Source organism: Lipotes vexillifer, unplaced genomic scaffold (assembly GCF_000442215.2).
Source record: "Lipotes vexillifer unplaced genomic scaffold, Lipotes_vexillifer_v1.1 scaffold567, whole genome shotgun sequence".
Classification (NCBI taxonomy): domain Eukaryota; kingdom Metazoa; phylum Chordata; class Mammalia; order Artiodactyla; family Lipotidae; genus Lipotes; species Lipotes vexillifer.
The window spans coordinates 2,066,140-2,089,795 of NW_006776652.1; the positions used below are offsets into that span (position 1 = coordinate 2,066,140).

Here is a 23,656-nt window from a genome sequence, read left to right on the forward strand (position 1 = left end):
AAAAAAAAAAAAAAAAAAAATCCACAAAGTCATTTTCATCCTCCTGTTTAAAATCCTCCAACAGCACATGTGTCAAACTCCCTGCCCAGGCCTGGACACAGGTCTATTTATTTATTCATTTATTTTAAAAATTTTATTGACATATAGTTGATTTACAAAGTTGTGTTAATTTCTGCTGTACAGCAAAGTGACTCAGTTACACACACACACACACACACACACACACACACACATATGTATACATATATATCTATTCTTTTTCATATTCTTTTCCATTATGGTTTAGCACAGGATATTGCATATAGTTCCCTGTGCTCTGCAGTAGGACCTTGTTGTTTATCCGTCCTATGTATAATAGTTTGCATCTTGGCCAGTGTATTATTAAAGGCCTTTGAGGCTCTGGCTCTGCCTGCCACACCACCCCCGTGGTGCTCCTGCCGAGCTGCATGCGGTGTCTTAACCCTTCTGTGTGTCTCAGGCCGCTATGGACCATTACTTGCTTGGGCCCCTCTCCCTAAGAAGCCTTTCTGTGATCTGCAAACACTTAGTTGCTTTATAGGAGTTAAGATCTCTAGATGAATGACACCTTCGAGGTCCAGAAAGAGCTGAGATTTATGATCACAGAGTCACTTTGAGAAACAGGAAGGGGAAATGTGGTTTCCTGTTGGTGAGTGTAATATCAATCCACATCAAAATTCCATAACAATTTAATAAGCAGATGGTCTGAGACAACAGAGGAAACACTGAACAGAGTCTGCATAGGCTCACTGAAAACAAGTCACTCCCGACCACTCAGATTTCTTTGTTCATGAAGGCAGTGGCCCCAGTGGACCAGGAGAAAGTGCTAAGTAAGCACGGTACAGCTTGACCGGCCAAGGCTTTAGACCAAGTCAATCATGGTAGCCTTGTGGGCAAATATGGTTTCAATGACTATGGTGTTTGGTGGGTTTGTGGCTTAGTTAACAAACCATTCCTGAAGAGTGTTAACTCATAAATGAGTGTCAACCTCAAGGGCAGTCCCTAGTGACACACCATGGGATTCTCCCAGAGGCTCCGCCTTGTTCAGTATCTTTGTAGATAGCATGCTCACTGAATTTGTAGGGCACCCAAAGTTTCAAGGAACTGCTAATATGAAGGGTGACATAAAACAGTTAATTTTGGCAAATTTGGAAGGATGGGCCTGCATTGAAAAAAATTAAACTTAATAGGGATTAATCTCAAATTCTATAGTTAGGTTCCAAATCAATTGCACAAGCACAGAATGGGGAAGATTCGGCCTAGCAGGAGTTCATGAAGGAAAATGATGAGAGGAGTTTTCATTAACTTTTAAGCTAATTTTAAGCTAATAATAGAATGTCAAACCATAATGCAAGAGTTAAGAAAGTTAATATAATCTTAGATCCATCATAGAAGTAGATGCTTTTAGATCATTGAAGATTATAAATTCCCTTTTTCTGCATCATTCAGACCACCCTCTGTTCATTCATTCATTCATTCCTTCAGCATGTGTTCAGCACATCTTAGGCCATGGGTTTCATTCAAGCACTGCAGATCAAATGTTTATAAAGTCAAATCCTTCCAGAGAAGAGTGCCTTGTGTAGTGAAGGGAGCAGAGAAGTAAATCAATGACTACAGTACAGAGTAGAGAGGGTTAGGATGGAGTTAAGTCCCAAGAGCCATGGGAGAAGAGAAGGTGGGCAAGGGGGAAGGCTCCACAGAAGAGGTGACCCTCGAGCAGGGTAGAACCCACCAGGCGAAAGCAAAGGAAAGAAGGAAGGGAGGGAGGGAGGGAGGAAGAAAGGAAGGAAGGAAGGAAGGAAGGAAGGAAGGAAGGAAGGAAGGATGCATCTGGGATTGATAACCACTGCTGTGGGGCCTTGTTTATTTATCTCTGTCCTGAGACACTGAGAAGTCACTGAAGGCTTCAACTAGGGGAGTAACATGATCCTATTTCAGTTTTAGAAACATCACCCATGAAGGAAAGATACTTTTGTAGGGGATGAGGTTATAGGAGGGGCATCCGTTAGAAGCCTTCTGCAATAACTATCTAGGGAGAGATGCTAAGGGCCTTAATTAGCTCAGCCATCTTGGCTTTTAATTCTATTTTTACAATTCTTTTTTTCTACCCCATTCAAATGTCTGAGCTTTTGGTTATTCTGTTCTCTTCCTGGAATGCAGTCCTTTATATCCTTTGACTTTTCCAGTCCTGCTCATAACTCAAGCCCCAGCACAACTCCTATCTCCACTGTGAAGTCATCACAATATGATATCACCCCATCCAGCCATCTATTCACTTGCCCAGCCACTATCTATCCGTCCATCCATCTATCCATCCATCCATCCATCCATCCCTTCCTTCATTCTTTTATCCATCCTTTCCTTCATGCCTTCATTCATTGATTCATTCAAAATTGACTGAGGGCCTTCTATGTTCTGGGCACTGTGCTAAGTGCTCAGGATATGACACAGTTCTGCCCACTAGGGACTCATGGTCTAATAGGGAAAAGAGACTCATAAATAATAACAAACTCATATGACGAGGACGTTAACAGAGGTTTGACTGAGTGTGGTAGGAGCCCAGGGTGGGACTGACTAACTCAGTCTGGGGGCGTCAGAGCAAGCTTTTCAGTGGAGGTGACATTTGAGCTGAGCCTTGAAGGAGGAGTAGTTGCCTCACTGTAAAGGGGAGAGTGATCTGAACTCTCACAGCTATTTGAGTCTAAAGGGCCCAGTTGAGTTGATGCTAACCCCCGTGAGTTCTACTCTCTGCTTCCTATACATTAGCCCTGTCTTTCCAACTGGGGAGCAGGAAAAACACATTTTAAATCCACCTAACATTTATTCATCCAATTATCTATCTATCATCTATCTATCTATCTATCTATCTATCTATCTATGCATCTATCATCTATCTGTCATGTGTGTCTTACATTATTATTTTTTAATAGCCACAGTGCTGAACACAGTGCAGGTTAAACAGTTGGTCCCAGCACTTCCTGGTTAAGTCCTTTGCCTGTGATGGCTGTTTTCCCTTAAGGTCTTTTAAGTGATAATCATGTGGACAGTTCATTCTCCAGCCAGGCCCTATTCTACCTCTTGGGAGTGACACAAGCTCTTTACTGCCAAAGGCTCAACTTCCTAAGTTTCCTGTGGAGGATTTACAGTGATAGTAGGTGGAAGGAGTAGAGAACCAGCAAGTAGGTAGCACCTACTAAGTGCCAGGTGCTGGGTATTTCACACATTTTAACTCATTGTGTCCTCACAACATTCCTGCGAGTTTGATGCTAGTGTCCTCTTTTTTTTTTTTTTTGACAAATGATAGTTTTTGCATACATGCCTATGTGGCTTATAAAATTCTTTTTTTTTTTTTTTGCTAGTATCCTCTTTAACAGTTGAGGGAACAGACTCAGAGTAGTGAATAATTTGCTCACAGTTAAGTCGGAGAAGGTGCCTCCCAGATCCATTCTCTAAGGCCCAGGGTCAGAGCTGTGCTACAGCTGAGGTGGGCACAGCCAACAACAGAGGTTAAGGGTAGGGGGCCAGGAACCTCAAACCCCACTGCTCACACCAGCACCGCTGCCTCTTAGCAGCCACACCTGGCCCTGACATAAGCTGTCACAGGGACCAGGCCTGGGTAGGAGGGGGTGGAACCTACCTAAACTCTAGAGACCTAATGTGGTGTCATGATAATGCGTGCAGGCTCTGCGTTCAAATCCCAGTCAGTCACTCACCAGCTGTGGGGTCCTGGACAGTCACTTAACCCCTCTAGGCGTTAATTTTCTTGTCTAGATTACCTTCCTCTTTGGGCTTTTGTGAGGATGAAATGAGAAATTCATGAAAACACAGTGCCCAGCACGACATGCTAAGTGTGCAAATATTTTATCTTCTTTTCTCTCTTCCTCTTCCCTTTCCTTTTTCTCCTTCCTTTTATTCTTCCTTCTTTAATCATTATTGTTGTTAACATTTTATAAGGATATAAGTTCTAAGAGGAGTATCTCTACCCAGGAGGGGAAATATGGCAGATGGAAACACTGTAGACACCAAGGGGCACATCTTACAGGTCATCTGCTCTACCTCCCGTGTGTGGGGGGATTTGGGGGGGAACATTCCTGGGTCACCCGTGACAAAGTACCTTCAGTGCTAAGTACTCCCTCCAGTGCGGAGTACATGCTCAGTTCTTAGGCAGTTCCAAATCTTAGAAAGTTCTTTCTTATATGGAGTCCAAACTGACTTCCATGTAAATTTCACACACTGGTTCTAATTCTCCCCAGTAGAGCACAGCAGGACTTCCCTGTTTTCCGATAGGATTTCTTCAAATTTTAAAAGAAATCTTTAAAGGACCCTGGAAGTCGGTTCTCATGGCTTCCCTTGGTGGTTCCAATAGGGCAGCCATCCCTGCTCTCCTGCTGTGGTTTCTACAAAGCCTCACCCTTCTGGTTGTTTCACTCATGGTGCGTGCTGCCTTTCTTAAAATACTGTGGCCAGAACAAAAGACAGTATTCCAGGTGTGGTACAAGCCATGCGCACCCACAGGACCTTCCTAGGATCAAGGAAGAATCACCATGTCGAATATGCTGCCACTGGCGCCCTTTGTCTCTGCCTCAGCACATGTGCTCGGGGTGGGGGGCTGGGGCCCAGGGGATGGTGACGGGCCCAGGTTTCTCATGGCAGGGCAGGGGGTGGGCCTAGACGGCTGGTCTCAGCCTCAGCCATTTTACAGCTTTAGGGCATCTACGGGTGTGTGTGTGAATGAGGGGTAGGAGTGTGTGTGTGTGTGTGTGTGTGTGTGTGTGTGTGTGTGTGTGTGTGTGTGTGTGACAGAGAGAAAGGGAGAGAGAGAGAGAGAAAGAAAGAGTTTTCTGCCTGATCCAGGAATGCTCCTGGATGGCAGAATTGGTTTCCATAACGACTTTCTGATATAAACATATTTGATAAAAATAAGTTAACTGCGGAGCTGTGGTGGAGCACAGATTCTCAGAGTGCAGAGAGAGAGAGAGAGAGAGAGAGAGGGAGAGAGAGGGCTCTTCAAAGAACAGCATTTCCCTTTTTTTTCACCCCTCCCGGTCAGTCTCCCTATACATACTTTCCATAAATCACCTAAAAAGCTTTGTTTCCCATATTCCTGTATATCCTGGCCCCCTTCCTGCCTGTGCACATAATATTCATGTTCTCTCTCCCCCTTTCTCCTTAGTTACCTGAAGCACTAGAGTATGTATGGGATAATATGATAAATTCATTTCCAATTCACTGCATTATCCCTTGAATATTTTAATGACTCATTGAATGGAGTAAAAAAAGCTGTTTCAAATGAACAATTATGCTGCATTAGTCTAAGGGTTGATTATATTTAAACAGTGCTCACATGGATAACAGGACACAGCGACCTCGGCATCCGAGAGCTAATTTGGCTCTTATCGCCAAATAATTTTACACCACAAATTACCATGAAAACCTAAAGGGCTTTAAAAACATTCATCAAAAGATAATATTCCACTTTGTAGCAACATTTTATTTAAATTATTTTGAATGGGAGCGAAGGCATCTTTGTGGCGGGACAATGACAGCCAAGTGGGGATAGTGAGAGATAAGGAAATGGTGAGGGGTGCTGGGTTGGGTTAAAAATAAAGGTGGGAAGCGTTGGGGTCCTGACAGTGGGAAACACACCATAGGCCTGACTGGCACTTGCAGCCCAGCCCTGTGTGCCGGCTATGGCCTGGGGTGACTCCAGGGGACCCTGATCTGGACCAGGGGGTCACAGGGCAATTCCCAGAGGCTGAATGATGGGGCAGACCCCCTTTCCCCCTACTTTTCCCACCAAAGTAAGTCTGGGTCAGGTTGGTGCCTCCAGGCTAGGCCTGGATCCATGTACACTCCAGAGGCAAAAGGATGAGCTACTTTTGGAACTTCCCTGGTGGTCCAGTGGTTAAGAATCTGTCTTGCAATGCAGGGGACTCCGGTTCTATCCCTGGTCGGGGAACTGAGGTCCTACATGCCACGGGGCAACTAAGCCCGCATACTGCAACTACTGAGCCCGCGCGTTTCACAATTAGGCACACCACAACTAGAGAGAAGCCCGCGTGTCGCAACGAAAGAAAGATCCTGCGTGCCGCAACTAAGACTCGACGCGGCCAAAAATAAATAAAAATTAAAATAATAATAATACAAAAGGATGAGCTGCTTTTACCACATGGTTTGTGTGTTGGGGCGTTGCCTAGAGTTCTTACTTTGCAAAACATGAGTCCAACAGCCTAAGGAAAGTTGCTAAATCATAAGTGGCTGCTGTGGTCAGATCTCAGAGTTGGGGTGGTGGGAGAGAGAGTCACATTGACCAAGGCCCTACTCTTCTGTTCTGTGCCACGACCCTTAAACTCATCGGACATTGGGAAATAGATATTATTATCGTGCTCATTTTAAGGATGAAGAAACTGAGGCTCAGAGATTCCCAACTGGAAGTGGCAGAGCCTGGAGCCTCCCTCAGTTCATCTGGGTGTCCATGTACACACCTGGTTTATAACCAGGGCCTCTGCATTGTCCCCATCATCAAACGCTCTTTAGGGCTCCTGGATCCAAACCGACATGCCCTTAGGGAGCATGTGCCATGCCTTGCAGGTGTTTATTACTTAAAATGGACCCTCACAGGGCAGGGCAAAGCGTGCATGGGCATGTGCACAAATAGCAGCAGCAAAACTAAAAATACAGGTCTAAAGAAAGAAAGGAATTAATTAATCTTATTTCCTTGGTTTGACCTCTTCATCTGAACATGTGGTCCTGATGAAGACTGTTTATTCTTTCTTCTTCTGTTTATTCTTGCTTTGGAGTATACAGAAAATCGGATTATATAACTATATATATATATTTAATTTTTTTTTGTTTTTGCAGTACGCGGGCCTCTCACTGTTGTGGCCTCTCCTGCTGCGGAGCACAGGCTCTGGACGCGCAGGCTCAGTGGCCATGGCTCACGGGCCCAGCCGCTCCGCGGCATGTGGGATCTTCCCGGACCGGGGCACGAACCCGCGTCCCCTGCATCGGCAGGCAGACTCTCAACAACTGCGCCACCAGGGAAGCCCTATATTTAAATTTTTATTGGATCTGCTGCTCGATTGATTAGGAGCGAGGATAAATTTGCCCCTTTATATAGTGCTTTTCTCTAGGGAGGCTTCTGCTTGCTGCATATGTAATTTCCCTTTTCCCATCTCAATCCTGAAGAGCAAGGATTTGTGTCAGTTTTACAGACAAGAAGCCACAATTTCAGAGAGGTCAAGTAACTTGCCTGAGATCTCTCAGCAGTGGGACCAATAATTCCAACACAAGAGTCCTGACACGTGCTAATCACCTAGCTGGAAAGCAAGGGGCTATGATCCCAGCTCTGTTTATTGCGTTACCCATTTATCTTATTCACCGAACATACTAAGAGGTCCTCTAAAAAAACACCTCTCATTATGGAAAAATCCAATGCTATAGAAAAGTAGACAGAATAATGAGCCCTTAAGGTCCTTTTAATTCAGCCCAGAATTGCTTGCACTTACAGCTGCCAAAGGTTGAGGGCACTGAATGAAAGGGAAACGTGAACTTGCCGTTTCCTTTTCTTTCTTAAAACAAAAAAGATATTCAGGACAAATTTTAGAATCATTGACGGTTTCTAGGAAGATTTTCTTTTTTGGAAGAAAAATGGTACCCTTGTCTCCTTAATTGTTCTTGGTGTTCTTTGTCACCAATCATGATAGTCTTTGTGGAAAGTATTAATATAGCATCTTCCTGTGTTCAATATTCCCATTAACAATAAAAAACGTAATGAAAATATCTGCATGAAAAGCCCTGAGCACTAATTTCAGAGACAAATAGAAGATGAACCACCAATAAACATTTCTTCTGAAATGAATGATGCAAATTAATTGATATCTTAATTAGGCTTTAGCACGAAGGTTATTAATTAGATTGAATTAGAACTGAAAGCATCTAAAAGGAAAAGCTGGGGATGTGGCACTTGGGGGGAAGGAAAGATGTTATGTGTCAACGTTCTGTTCGAAATCTTTTCCGCTCAATGAGAGATTTTCAAAGAGGGGACCCAGAAAGACAGCATGCTTTATTTATCAGTCCCTGCCTGCCGTGGTCTGGCCAGTTTTGGGGACTAAAGTCTAGTCTTCTCCCTGAGTGAATGAGAACCCACAGGTATACGGAGTTCCAGCCCCAGCCAGCTCCTGGTGCCCTCATAACCCTACCCGCATGCTGCAGCCTCCTTCCTCTACCCTCCTAGAGTAGAAGCCCTCAGAGGGCAGGGAGTCCCCCTATTTTGTTTGTGTTTGTAACCCCAGTGCTAGTGCAGGGTCTGACTTTGAGCAATCATGATAACATCACAGCAAACAGTTACATAGAACTTTCTATGTGTTCTGGGTCCTGTTCTAAACACTTTACTTAAGAAAACTCGTTTAAGCATCAATAACAACAGTGTGAGGCAGGGACTATTGGGATTCCCACTTTACAAGTGAGCAAATTGAGACACAGGTTGAGCAACTCCCCTCCACCCACCCCCACCCAACCCAAATCACAAAGCTAATACTGGTGGATTCAGATTCGAACCACAAGTCTGGGTCCAGATTCCTGACCCTGAAACACTATGCCATAACAAATAATGGTCAATCCACACTTGTTGAATGACATGAACAAGGGTGCCATGAATGCCTGGTCCCTCCTGATGGACTTCTCTCTAGTTCCTAGTTTTTATTTAAGGACTAGAGCTTTGCCCTACTCTGTCCTAGACCCCACCAGTCTCTCACTGGGGGCTGCAAATGTTTCACATATTCCTAAGGACTGGTTTATATTCTGTTTCAACCTGGACAGGCAGTCCAAAAATTGTCCCTACTGAGGGGCTCCCATGGCCATGGGGCAGCCCACCACCCAATTAGGCCTGAGTCCCTAATAACATGGCCAGCCTAGGTTCCACCAAGTTTGCCCCTGTGGCCATTGTGAATCGCAGGGCCACTGTTATTCTATAACTGCAGTGACTTCATGGCATGCCTTATTGCTGAGGCCGCTTGCTGCTGAGGGTTATGATAATATGTAGGGTTTGCTTTTATGGGGGTGGGGGTCCAAGATATTTATCAAGTGTATTTTATTTACCAAGACAGCATTCCCTGGGGAGGTTCCCTGGAAGCATCAACCTGTAAAAGGTAACCAGGAACAGCCCTGGGATGACGGGGGCTCTGTTTCTGTTATGCATACCATTTTACAGAAAGGGCACCATGACATGCCCCTCGCCACAGTGGAGTTGATGAGAGAGATGTGGTGTGAAGCCTAACCACGTGGGATGGTGGTTTGGAGTTCGGTCGCCTGGATTGAAGACCCACCTCTACAACCCCCTAGCTGAGAGACTGTATCATTCGATCTCACCAGGCTTTGTTTCCCCATCTGTAAAATGGGGATAATGCCTGGTTCACAAAGTGATTGCAAGGATTAAAAGGAAATTGTGCAAATTGCTTCACAGATAGGTGATATTAACAACAACCCAGGCATTCTGAATCTGCCGTCTTCCTTCCAGCTGCTAAACCCCTCCTGGATGCCCGTTGAATGCGGATGCCCTGTTCTCTCCGGACTGACCCAAGTGGTGCCCAGGAATCTGCATTTTAACAAGCTCACCAGCAGATACGAACGTGCTCTAATGTTGGGGACTGACAGCTATCACCAACACACAGGAAGTGCTTCTGGGTTTGGTTAGAGCCCTCTCTTCCTTTGGCCGTGGTCCACAGCCTGAGACCCACGCTGGCCTGGTTTTTCTACTGGCTGTGCAGCTGGCAGAATGCGGGGGCCGGTGGGCAGGCCGAGTGGACATAGCTGGGGAGAGCTGCTGCTTCCTGCTGGACCCTTGCATCAGGGCAAGTGGGTGAAAACGCGGCGGAAACCCAAGCTTCCTCCGGCCGGAGCGGGAAAGCTGAGGGCCGCACCCGGGCAGGTGGCCCTGGTAAGCTCTGTGGCTTAGTGGTCTCGCCGGCCAGCTGCCCCCTGCCACCTGCTCTGCTTCTAAGCTGGGCTGCTGGGGCTAAACCCATGTTGGCACCACAAGGCTTGTGCGAAAGAACTGTCCTGTCCTGTATTGGGGGAGGGGAGACTTCAGGCTTGGAAGAGAGGAAGCCTCATGGCTCCAAGGCCCCTTCTACTCTGAAATGATTCCATCCACATTCCATTTCATTCCAGTTTCTGAAATTGAGACTCAGAATTGCCCAGTAGAACCTTCTTACAGGCAGCCCTGTGCATGGGGGCAGACTGTAAATATGATGACCAGAGCAGTATTCTTTTCTTGAGAGTTTCACCCCCTTGTGGCCACCTTGTGCCTGTGCTCTAATTTGGGGCAGGATCCAGTATGCTTTCCCTTTTGTGCTCTCAGCTCCCCTCCCTCCATTAAGTCAGGTCTCTCCCCCAGGTCTTCCCTTTTGCACGTTTATGGTGTTTCCAAGGCTCTCCATGAGGCCGAGAGGGGCGCTTGGCCAGGGAAGGGTGATGGAGCGATGACCCAACTTTCCCTCAACAGCCCGGCTCGGCCTCTGTCCCAGAAGCTGCTGCCGCAAGTCTCCCTGGAGGGAGCCCCTTCTTAGGCTGTAGCCAGGGCTATCCCTGAAAACGGGCTGTTCCCCTGAGCATCCTATGAAGGGCCTGTGGTCACTGGGAGGGGGTTGGTTGCCAGGGTAACCCGCCACACACCTCCAAGTCCCCACTCCAGTGGTTGTGAGAGCCCAGCCTTGCCAGGGGAGTCAATAGCTAGTTCAGACCAGTACCCCTTCTTCTGCCCCGTAGCTCTAGAAGGAAAAACACAAAGTCCTTACAGTTGTGGTATGTGCTGTGTTTTACAGAGTGCTCTTACGACACTAACTGGATGATCACGACAACCACATTGCAGAGGTAACACGGTTCCCACCTTACAGATAAAGACAAAACGCCGAGAGAGACTCCATGACATGATGGAGATCATTGAGGTGGGAACCAGCCCAGCCTGGATCCAAACTTAGTCTTTCTAGGTCTGGGTTCCCACTGTCTTACAGGGTTGGTGCCTTTGCACATGTGATGCAAAGGCCATCGGCAGGCTTTCTAGGCACAAGATGCGTGGATGCCTGATGCTAGTGTGGATTTTCCCAAAGTGCACTGCCACATGCTCGTGAACAAAAGATTCAACAGTCAAGTGAGATTGGAAAATAAATGCATGTTATATAATGCGTACTAGGATATTAAAAGCTCTAAAAGGCCCTTCGGTGAGGAATGGGATTAATACATATTAACCCAGAGTCTCCGAAACTTGCCTGGCAATGGAGCCTTTTTGTTTTTTGTTTTTTCACCTAATGCCCATTAACAAGCCACCAAATTTGCGTCCCTCAGACCTACTCTGGAAAGGCGGAGCCGGGGTCCTTCGTCATTATGGTTGATGACAAAAGGACAAAAATGAGGGGAGGCCACTTGTTTCTGTACAAAGAAAAAGAGATCGCCATGCCTCCTCCATGCCCCTTGGCCCATCAGCAGGAGATGTTTCCAGAGTCCCCTGCCACCTGGACTACACAGAATCACCTGGTGCCCCCAAAATCCAGGCCCCTGACAGTGGTGTGCTGGAGCCAATTGTTGCATTTTCAGAAAATTTGTGATTCACTCATTAAATCGTTAACTTGAAATTGGCCATGGTGGGAGTCTTTCTTTACACTACAGAAATCAGCAAACACTACAAATGGGGGCTTTCTCCCCACTTATCCTGAGACAAGGATATCCTGATCCTGTGTATCACTGATCCTGGGTCATTTTCTGAAATTATTAGAAAACATGGGCGAGGCTGTGACAGCTGGGTGCTGGGGGCAACCTGACATGGAAGTCCTTGCTCATCAGAGTCCCCAGCCCTCCTGAATGAGAGCTGAGAACTGTGCAGAATGATAATCCTCCAGCCCCAAATCTCCAGTGAATCAGAAAGTGCCTTCTGGCCTGCTTACCTTGATATCTGTCACCAGCCAGTGTCTCCAGAATCGAGCTTTGGGAGAAGACCTGCTGGGGGCATCTGGATCCACCATCACCAGGATGTAGGTTGCACCCTGTAACACATTCACCAGAAAGAAGTGTAGCATCGTGGCTAGAATTTGGAAAGGAAATCTATAAGGTGCAGACTCTCCTTTTACCTCAATTCCAGCTGAGAGTGGCTGACCAACACCTAAAGCTTCCTACTCGATTCATCCCTGTTCTCATGACATTCCTCTTGTGTCACATGCTTATTCTCAGAGAACTGAAGTCTATCAAGTAGGCAGCTTAATAGCTTGGCTTTCCCTTTATAAAGAAGAATAAATCAAACAAGCATATTTACTTGGCACCTAGAAGTCTGCCAGGAGCTGTGGAGGAAACAAAGAAACCTAAAACAGGGCTTCTGCTCTCAGGAAGCTCACAGTGTAGTTGGAGCGACTTGTCCATTAATTCAGCAAATACAGGAGAGCTTACTCGGTGTCAGGAACTGTACTGATTGCAAGGAATGCTCAGATTCATTCATCTCTTCAATAAGCATTTACTCAACACCTATTATGTGCCAGAAACTGTTCTAGGTGCTGGGAATCCAACAGAGAACAAGCAGGTGTGACCCATACTTTCAGGAAGGTTTTACTCTAGGTAAGAGACACAGATTAAAAAGAAAGAAAGAAAGAAAAAAAAAAAAGAGCAGAAGCAAGAAGAGCTACAATCCTGCAGTCTGTAGAACAAAAACCACATTCACAGAAAGAAAGACAAGATGAAAAGGCAGAGGGCTATGTACCAGATGAAGGAACAAGATAAAACACCAGAAGAGCAACTAAATGAAGTTTAGTTAGACAGGCAACCTTCCAGAAAAAGAATTCAGAATAATGATGGTGAAGATGATCCAGGACCTTGGAAAAAGAACGGAGACAAAGATCGAGAAGATGCAAGAAATGTTTAACAAAGACATAGAAGAATTAAAGAACAAACAAACAGAGCTGAAAAATACAATAACTGAAATGAAAACTACACTAGAAGGAATCAATAGCAGAATAAGTGAGGCAGAAGAACGGATAAGTGACCTGGAAGACAGAATGGTGGAATTCACTGCCGCAAAACAGAAAAAAGAAAAAAGAATGAAAAGAAATGAAGACAGCCTAAGAGACCTCTGGGGCAACATTAAATGCAACAAAATGCGCATTACAGGGGTCCCAGAAGGAGAAGAGAGAGAGAAAGGACCTGAGAAAATATTTGAAGAGATTATAGTCTAAAACTTCCCTAACATGGGAAAGGAAATAGCCACCCAAGTCCAGGAAGCTCAGAGTGTCCCATACAGGATAAACCCACAAAGGAGAAACACACAAAGACACATAGTCATCAAATTGGAAAAAATTAAAGACAAAGAAAAATTATTAAAAGCAGCAAGGGAAAAATGACAAATAACATACAAGGGAACTCCCATAAGGTTAGCAGCTGATTTCTCAGCAGAAGTGAGTGGCATGATATACCTAAAGTGATGAAAAGGAAGAACCTACAACCAAGATTACTCTACCCAGCAAGGATCTCATTCACATTTGATGGAGAAATCAAAAGCTGTACAGACAAGCAAAAGCTAAGAGAATTCAGCACCACCAAACCAGCTCTACAATAAATGCTAAAGGAACTTCTCTAAGTGGGAAACACAATAGAAGAAAAGGACCTACAAAAACAAACCCAAAACAATTAAGAAAATGGTCATAGGAACATACATATCGATAATTACCTTAAACGTGAATGGATTCAATGCTCCAACCAAAAGACACAGGCTTGCTGAATGGATACAAAAACAAGACCCATCTATATGCTGTCTACAAGAGGGCCACTTCAGACCTAGGGACACATACAGACTGAAAGTGAGAGGATGGAAAAAGATATTCCATGCAAATGGAAATCAAAGGAAAGTTGGAGTAGCAATACTCATATCAGATAAAATAGACTTTAAAATAAAGAATGTTACAAGAGACAAGGAAGGACACTACATAATGATCAAGGGATCAATCCAAGAAGAAGATATAACAATTATAAACACATATGCACCCAACACAGGGCACCTCAATACATAAGGCAACTGCTAACAGCTCGAAAAGAGGAAATCGACAGTAACACAGTAATAGTGGGGGACTGTAACACCTCACTTACACCAATGGACAGATCATCCAAAATGAAAATAAATAAGGAAACAGAAGCTTTAAATGACACAATAGACCAGATAGATTTCATTGATATTTAAAGGACATTCCATCCAAAAACAGCAGATTACACTTTCCCCTCAAGTGTGCACGGAACATTCTCCAGGATAGATCACATCTTGGGTCACAAATCAAGCCTCAGTAAATTTAAGAAAATTGAAATCATATAAGCATCTTTTCTGACCACAGCGTTATGAAATTAGAAGTGAATTACAGGGAAAAAAACGTAAAAAACGCAAACACATGGAGGCTAAACACTACGTTACTAAATAACCAAGAGATCACTGAAGAAATCAAAGAGGAAATCAAAAAATACCTAGAGACAAACGCCTATGAAAACACGAGGATCTAAAACCTATGGGATGCAGCAAAAGCAGTTCTAAGAGTGAAGCTTATAGCTATACAAGCCTACCTCAAGAAACAAGAAAAATCTCAACTAACCAGTCTAACCTTACACCTAAAGGAACTAGAGAAAGAAGAACAAACAAAACACAAAGTGAGCAGAAGGAAAGAAATCATAAAGATCAGAGCAGAAATAAATGAAATAGAAACAAAGAAAACAATAGCAAAGATCAATAAAACTAAAAGCTGGTTCTTTGAGAAGATTAACAAAACTGATAAACCGTTAGCCAGACTCATCAAGAAAATGAGGGAGAGGACTCAAATCAATAAAATTAGAAATGAAAAAGGAGAAGTTAAAACAGACACCACAGAAATACAAAGCATCCTAAGAGACTACTATAAGCAACTCTATGCCAATAAAATGGACAACCTGGAAGAAATGGGCAAATTCTTAGAAAGGTATATCTTTCCAAGACTGGACCAGGAAGAAATAGAAAATATGAACTGACCAATCACAAGTAATGAAATTGAAACTGTGACTAAAAATCTTCCAACAAACAAAAGTCCAGGACCAGATGGCTTCACAGGTGACTTCTATCAAACATTTAGAGAAGAGCTAACACCCATCCTTCTCAAACTCTTCCAAAAAATTGCAGAGGAAGGAACACTCCCAAACTCATTCTATGAGGCCACAATCACCCTGATACCAAAACCAGACAAAGATACTACAAAAAAAGAAAATTACAGACCGATATCACTGATGAATATAGATGCAAAAATCCTCAACAAAGTACTAGCAAACAGAATCCAACAACACATTAAAGGGATCATACACCATGATGAAGTGGGATTTATCCCAGGGATGCAAGGATTCTTCAATATGCGCAAATCAATCAACGTGATACACCATATTAACAAACTGAAGAATAAAAACCATATGCTCATATCCATAGATGCAGAAAAAGCTTTTGACAAAATTCAACACCGATTTATGATAAAAACTCTCCAGAAAGTGGGTACAGAGGGAACCTACCTCAACATAATAAAGTCCATATACAACAAACCCACAGCAAACATCATTCTCAATGGCGAAAAACTGAAAGCATTTCCTCTAAGATCAGGAACAAGGCAAGGTTGCCCACTCTCACCACTATTATTCAACATAGTTTTGGAAGTCCTAGCCATGGCAATCAGAGAAGAAAAAGAAATAAAAGGAATACAAATTGGAAAAGAAGAAGTAAAACTGTACCTGTTTGCAGATGACATGATACTATACATAGAGAATCCTAAAGATGCCACCAGAAAACTACTAGACCTAAACAATGAATTTGGTAAAGTTGTAGGATACAAAATTAATGCACAGAAAGCTCTTGCATTCCTATACACTAATGATGAAAAATCTGAAAAAGAAATTAAGGAAACACTCCCATTTACCACTGCAACAAAAAGAATAAAATACCTAGGAATAAACCTACCTAGGGAGACAAAAGACCTGTATTCAGAAAACTGTAAGACACTGATGAAAGAAATTAAAGATTATACCAACAGATGGAGGGATATACCATGTTCTTGGATTGGAAGAATCAATATTGTGAAAACGACTATACTACCCAAAGCAATTTACAGATTCAACGCAATTCCTATCAAATTACCAATGGCATTTTTTACAGAACTAGAACAAAAAAATCTTAAAATGTGTATGGAGACACAAAAGACCCCGAATAGCCAAAGCAGTCTTGAGGGAAAAAAACGGAGCTGGAGGAATCAGACTCCTTGACTTCACACTATACTACAAAGCTACAGTAATCAAGACAATATGGTACTGGCACAAAAACAGAAACATAGATCAATGGAACAAGATAGAAAGCCCAGAGATAAACCCACACACCTATGGTCAACTAATCTATGACAAAGGAGGCAAGGATATACAGTGGAGAAAAGACAGTCTCTTCAATAAGTGGTGCGGGGAAAACTGGACAGCTACATGTAAAAGAATGAAATTAGAACACTCCCTAACACCATACACAAAAATAAACTCAAAATGGATTCGAGACATAAATGTAAGACCGGACACTATAAAACTCTTAGAGGAAAACACAGGAAGCGCACTCTTTGACATAAATCACAGCAAGATCTTTTTTATCCACCTCCTAGAGCAATGGAAATAAAAACAAAAATAAACAAATGGGACCTAATGAAACTTCAAAGCTTTTGCACAGCATAGGAAACCATAAACAAGAAGAAAAGACCATCCTCAGAATGGGAGAAAATATCTGCAAATGAATCAATGGACAAAGGATTAATCTCCAAAATATATAAACAGCTCATGCAGCTCAATATTAAAAAAGAAACAACCCAATCCAAAAATGGGCTGAAGACCTAAATACACATTTCTCCATAGAAGACATGCAGATGGCCAAGAAGCACCTGAAAAGCTGCTCAACATCACTAATTATTAGAGAAATGCAAATCAAAACTACGATGAGGTATTACCTCACACCAGATAGAATGGGCATCATCAGAAAATCTACAAACAACAAATGCTGGAGAGGGTGTGGAGAAAAGGGAAGCCTCTTGCACTGTTGGTGGGAATGAAAACTGATCCAGCCACTATGGAGAACAGTATGGAGGTTCCTTAAGGAACTAAAAATAGTATTAACATATGACCCAGCAATCCCACTACTGGGTATATACCCTGAGAAAACCATAATTCAAAAAGACACACGCACCCCAATGTTCATTGCAGCACTATTTACAATAGCCAGGTCATGGAAACAACCTAAATGCCCATCAACAGCTGAATAGATAAAGAAGATGTGGTACATATATACAATGGAATATTACTCAGCCATAAAAAGGAACGAAATTGGGTCATTTGTTGAGACGTGGATGGATCTAGAGACTGTCATACAGAGTGAAGTAAGTCAGAAAGAGAAAAACAAATATCGTATATTAACGCATATATGTGGAAGCTAGAAAATGGTACAGATGAACCGGTTTGCAGGGCAGAAGTTGAGACACAGACGTAGAGATATGGACACCACTGGGGGAAAGCCGCGGGGGTGGCAGTGATGGTGTGATGAATTGGGTGATTGGGATTGACATGTATACACTGATGTGTATAAAACTGATGACTAGTAAGAACCTGCTGTATAAAAAATAAAATAAAATTCAAAAAAACCCAAACAACAACAAAACCCAAGGAAGTGCCAATTTGGGATTAGTTCTATGATTAAAATAAAATAGGATGGGGTTGGAGGAAGTAAGCGTCCCAAGCAGGGGAAACAACTGCTACAAAGGCCTTCAGGTGGGAACGAGTGAGGGTTTGAGGAGCAGAAAGAATGCCATGTGTCTAGAGGCAAGCAAGGGGAGGGGACAGGGCAGGGTTGGAGAGGTGGGTGGGGACCTGGCCACAGAAGGCTTTGCAGACATGGGTGAGGAGGGAGTTTTATTCTAAGTGCAATGCAGAACTACTGGAGGGTTTTTTGTTTGTTTGTTTGCTTTTGTTTTTAAGCCAGGAGAGTGATATGCTCTGATTTACATTGTTAAAAAGTGGTCATGGTGGCTGGGTGGAGAGTGAATGGTCGGCAGGAGGCAAGAGAGGAGGCTCTTGCAGTGATAAAGGGCAGGATGATGGCATTTTGGACTAGAATGGTAGCAATGGAGATAGAAGCCAGTAGATGGATTGGGAAAGTATTTTTAGAGAGCTTCAGTGGGATTTGCTGATGGACTGGACTGTAGGGCAGGGAAGAGGGGGTAGGGAAGGAGAAATCGAGGATGGCTCTTGGGGTTATGGATAGATCAACTGGGTGAATGGTGTCACTTAATGTCATGGAGAAGACTTGGAATGGAGAATGTTTGAAGGGGGATATTGAGAGTTCTATTTTGGACATGTTACGTTTGAAACACCTCTTAAAGACAAGCAAGTACCAGAGTCAAGAGTTTGGAGGAGAGATCAGGACTGGATGTATAATATTTGGAGTCACTGACTCCCAAGGACCAAAGATGGCCCCTAAATCCATAGAATAATGAGATGATTCATGGAGAGATTAGACATGGGGAAGAAAAGAGGTCTCGTGAGTGAACTCTAGAGAGTTCATAGAATAATGAACTCTAGAGAACTCATAGAATAATGAGATGATTCATGGAGAGATTAGACATGGGGAAGAAAAGAGGTCTCGTGAGTGAACTCTAGAACACGCTAAGGAGGACAGAAGAGGAGAGGTGGATCTAGCAAAGGAGACTGTAGCCAGGGAGGCAGGGCAGCCACCTGAAGTGTAGGAATCATGAAAGCCGAGACAGAAAGTGTGTCCAGAAGGAGGAAGTGGTCAGCTGTGTTGACTGTTGCTGAAAGGCAGAGCAAGATGAGGACACAGATGTGACAATGTGATCTGACAACATGGAGATCCCTTGTTTTCTTGGCAAGACCGGTGTCAGTGGAGTAGTAAGGACTGATGTTTGATTGGAATAGGTGGCGAGGAGATGGGATGCGAGGAACTGAAAATAGTTATTAAAGATGATAGGGCTTCCCCGGTGGCGCAGTGGTTGAGAGTCCGCCTGCTGATGCATGGGACACAGGTTCGTTGCTCGGTCCGGGAAGATCTCACATGCCGCGGAGCGGCTGGGCCCGTGAGCCATGGCCGCTGAGCCTGCGCATCCGGAGCCTGTGCTCCGCAACAGGATAGGCCACAGCAGTGAGAGGCCTGCGTACCGCAAAAAAAAAAAAAGATGATAAAAGAGGAATTATAGTGTGAAGGACAGCTGAGACACAGAGTGGCTGTTACTAGATGGAAAGGAAGAGTCTAGAGATTTGTTTCTTTAAAAATTTTTTTTTTTTTAAAGAAGATGTTGGGGGTAGGAGTTAATTAATTAATTACTTAATTTTTGCTGTGTTGCATCCTCGTTTCTGTGCGAGGGCTTTCTCTAGTTGTGGCAAGGCGGGGGCCACTCTTCATCGCGATGCGTGGGCCTCTCACTATGGCGGCCTCTCTTGTTGCGGAGCACAGGCTCCAGACGCACAGGCTCAGTAGTTGTGGCTCACGGGCCTAGTTGCTCCGCGGCATGTGGGATCCTCCCAGACCAGGGCTCGAACCCGTGTCCCCTGCAGTAGCAGGCAGATTCTCAACCACTGCGCCACCAGGGAAGCCCCCTCTTTTAAAATTTTTAAAGAGATGGATGGCAGTCAAGAATGTCTGCAAGCCGATGAAAGTGATCCAGTATGGAGGGAGGTATAGAAGTCAGAGAGAAGAAAGGGGTTCATTGTAAGAGCCAAGACTCTGGGAAGGTGGGAGGAGACAGGATCCAGAGCAAAACTGGAGGGCCTGGCCTTTGGCAGGGGCGGGGCATACAGGTTCAGATGCAAGAGTGCTGGAAGATGTGGTGAGGAATGAGGAAATTGGATTCTGATTACTTCTATTTTTTCAATGAGTTAGAGGCAAGGTCATCAGGGGAAGAGGGATTATAGGAAGTTTGGGGACAGACAAGGTGTGGAATAGTCATTCGGGGAGGTGAGAAATTGAGTATACCAGAGGTATGTAGTAAGGTTACCGGGTAATATTACATTCCACAGTTATGCACTTTTCGATGGTTCAAGTGCAGATAGGGAATAAGTCATCGTTGGGTTTAGCTTGAATATGGACAGACTGGCGAGTATGATGGAAGAGAAGGGAGTGAGAGTGTAAGAAGTGAGTAGATAAATAAGGAGGGTCCTGGGATTCCTCTTGCTCTGGAGGGAGAGAGAGACATAGACATAACTGGAGTACAGTATGCGAAGGGCACGGGTAGAGGAGCATTTATCAGGCACTAAGCGAGCATGGAGGAGGGAGCCTAAATCTCTCCACCTCAGGAGTCCAGGAAGGCTTCACCGAGTTGTCTTCTGAGCTTGATATTGAAGGATGAGCTGGCAAGGGGTCAGGAAAGGGACTCCCCTGGCAAAGGGAAGGGTCTGCGCAAAGGCGTGAGGGGTTGGGGAAGGGCAAGGAACTTGGTGTGCTGGGACAGAGGGCGTCTATAAAGGAATGGTGGGTGATGGAGCTGAAAGGTTACTGGGACCAGATAATAGAAAACCTCACATGTCCTAAGTTGCTGAGAATTTGTTTTGCAACAGAATTCACTGAAATTGTCTGAACAGACAACTGACATGATGAAATGCGTGCTTTGGGAAGGCACATGGTGAGGATGAGTAAAAGACTAAAAGCAGAGTAAAAAGAAAAAAAGAAGAAATTTGGGATACTCTGAAGAGAGATCATGAGGGCTTGAAAATTCAAGTAGTAATAAAGATAGAGAGGTTTGTACCACAGAATCAACAGCATGAGGTGACTGGATAGGGCAGATGAGAGAGGGAGAGGGGTCCGGGAGGTCTATGAGATTCTATCTTGGGCAATTAGGTGGATGATGGTACCATGACTATTATGAGTAGAAAGTCTGGGAGACAGTGAGTTTGGTGTTGAAACATGTAGGCAGAGATGTACCCTAAATGGAGCTATGAAGCCTGGAGCTCTCTCATGACTTGGCATGTGGGTAGCGGGCATGGGGATGGATAAGATTGTTGGGGAGAACTTATGGAGTGAGGACAGAACAGCTAGGGTGGAACTCAGGAACTAAGAGGGGTGGGGAGAGGAGAGACTGAGGGGAAGAGAGTTAGGAGAACCAGGGAGCAGAGTGTCATGGACACCAAGACAAAAAAGGGGTTCAAGGAAGGAGTGGGGATGGGCTCAGTATAACAGAGCCATCAGGGAAGAGGACCCCAAAGCCGTACTGGCTGTGACAATTGGGGGAGAACTGGCAACTTTCCAGAGATGAGTAGTTCAGAGATAAAACTACTGTTTGCTGAACGTTAAAATCCAAAACCACATATTAAACGCGATAGGAAATTAACTCAGAGAATTTGAAGACAAAGGCCAAGGAAATCTCCAAGAACTCAGAAGAGAAGGATAAAGAGATGAAAATATTAGGTGGAAAGTAGGATGATATCCTTAGGAGCCCGTGTGTGTGTGTGTGTGTGTGTGTGTGTGTGTGTGTGTGTGTGTGTGTGTGTGTGTGCGCGCGCGCACACAGACGCATGTGTGTGATCCCAGTAGACTCCCAGAGAGAAAAACTGTCTGATACAACCAAGAATTGGTTTTAGCCAAAGCAGCAAGAAAATAAAAACAAAGTGTAAATACTGTAAAAGAAGAAGAAAAACCATCTATGCTCTTTCTGTTTTTTAATTAATTGTTTTCCAAATGACATAACTGCCTACATGAGAAACTAAAAGAATCAGCTGGAAACAACTAGACTAATATTCAATAAAGTGAGTTGTTATGAAATGCACACAAAATCAGTACTTTCCTATGGACAAATAGTAGTCAGAAAATATACTTTTAAAATCCCATTTACCATTGTAATAAAAGTATAAAATATCTAGGAATAAACTTGATGAAAAATCCAAGACTTACACCAAGAAACCAAAGCATTACTGATGTACATAAAAAGAAAACTTGAAGAGATGGAGAAAGACATATTATGCTTTTACACATCAAAGCCACCATTTGCAAATATGTCAGTAATCCTTTAATTAATTAGTTGATTTAACACAATTCCAATCAAAATCCTTAATAGATATTTTGGGAACTTCATGGAAGTTCTCCAAGAGATATCCACACTCCCATGTTCAGTGCAGCATTATTCACAATAGCCAGGCTGTGGAAACAAACCTAAATGTCCATCAAGGTATGAAGGGATAAAGACCGGCTAGTTTATACACACAATGGAATATTATTCAGCCACGAAAAAGAGGGAAATCCTGTCGTTTGTAACAACATGAATGAACCATGAGGACATTATGCTAAGTGAAATAAGCCAGTCACAGAAGGACAAATACTGTCTGATTCAATTTATATGAGGCAACTAAAATAGTCAAACTCACAGAAGCAGAGAGCAGAACGGTGGTTGCCAGGGGCAGAGGGAAGGGGGAAATGGGGAGTTTCTGTTAAATAGGGACAAAGCATGAATCACAAAAGGTGAATAAGTCCTAGAGATCCGCTGTACAACCTTGCGCCTGTAGTTAATGATATTGTATTGTACACTTTAAAATCTGTTCAGAGGGTAGATCTCATGTTCCTACTGCAAAAAAAATAAAATTTTAAATTAAAAAGAAGAAAGTAATCCTGCTTGAAGAAAGCAGGACAGAATCAATGCCCTCATCAAGCATTCTGCAAATCCCAGACCTTGACAGTATGCTCTGCTGGCGAGGCGGTGGGGAAGCTTCATACATTGCTGTGGGAATGCAAAAATGGGGCCGATTTATCCTTTGACTCAGCAATCCCACTTCTGTAATTTCTTCCCCTAAAGATACCTGCATGTTTATGAAATGACTTGTGTACAAGGTATTCATTTCAGCCATGTTTATGATAGCAAAAGCTGGAAATAACTCAAGTGTCCATCAGTTGCGGATTGGTTAATAAACATTTATACGTACTCACAATGGAATACTTTATAGCTGTGAAAAACAATGAAGATCTCTCAGATCTGATCTGAAAAGCTCTCCAAGGTAAATGAGTGAAAAAGGCAAGGTGCAGAACAGTATATCTAGCACCTTACTTTTACATATGAAAGAAAAAATAAGCTATGTCTTCACATTGGTTTGTATTTGCATAAACAAACTCTGGAGAGATACTTTAAAAAAAAAAAGATGTGGGTGGTGGTGGTGCTATGGGTGGATGGGACAGAGGCGGGATGGAAATCTCTCCTACGTGCCTGTTCTTTCATTTTGATTTTTGAGCCATGTGAATACATTACCTGCTAAAAATAAACTGAAATTATGAAATCAAGTGAAAGGTGTAGTAATCACATAGTATTATCTTAGTTAGTCTCTAGTCTCTCTCTAGCTGGCTGAGAGGTAAAGAAGGATGGCTTTGCCCTTTTTGGTAGGGAGAGCTCGTGGAATCCTCATTGCATCTTTGGGGGTCAGTTAGGTGCAGGCCAAATGCTGGACCAGGGCCCTGGGCTCTGCAGCTCAGGGCATGAGCGAGGTATGGGAAGCCACGTCAACAGATCACAGTACCTTGACATGATGATGGCAACGTAGAAGGAGAATTAGATCTGGGCTTGTCCATGCGAAGTTTTTTTTTTTTTTTTTTTTTTTT

The 23,656-nt window shown here is 43.7% G+C and overlaps 1 protein-coding gene across 1 annotated transcript in view; it reads right to left on the minus strand.

Annotated features, from left to right (window-relative positions):
• PEBP4 (phosphatidylethanolamine binding protein 4) overlaps positions 1–23,656 on the minus strand; it is a 229,436-nt gene that overhangs the window by 87,388 nt on the left and 118,392 nt on the right. Inside the window, 1 exon segment of the mRNA XM_007450590.1 lies at positions 11,958–12,056. Coding sequence (XP_007450652.1) covers positions 11,958–12,056 — 99 coding nt within the window.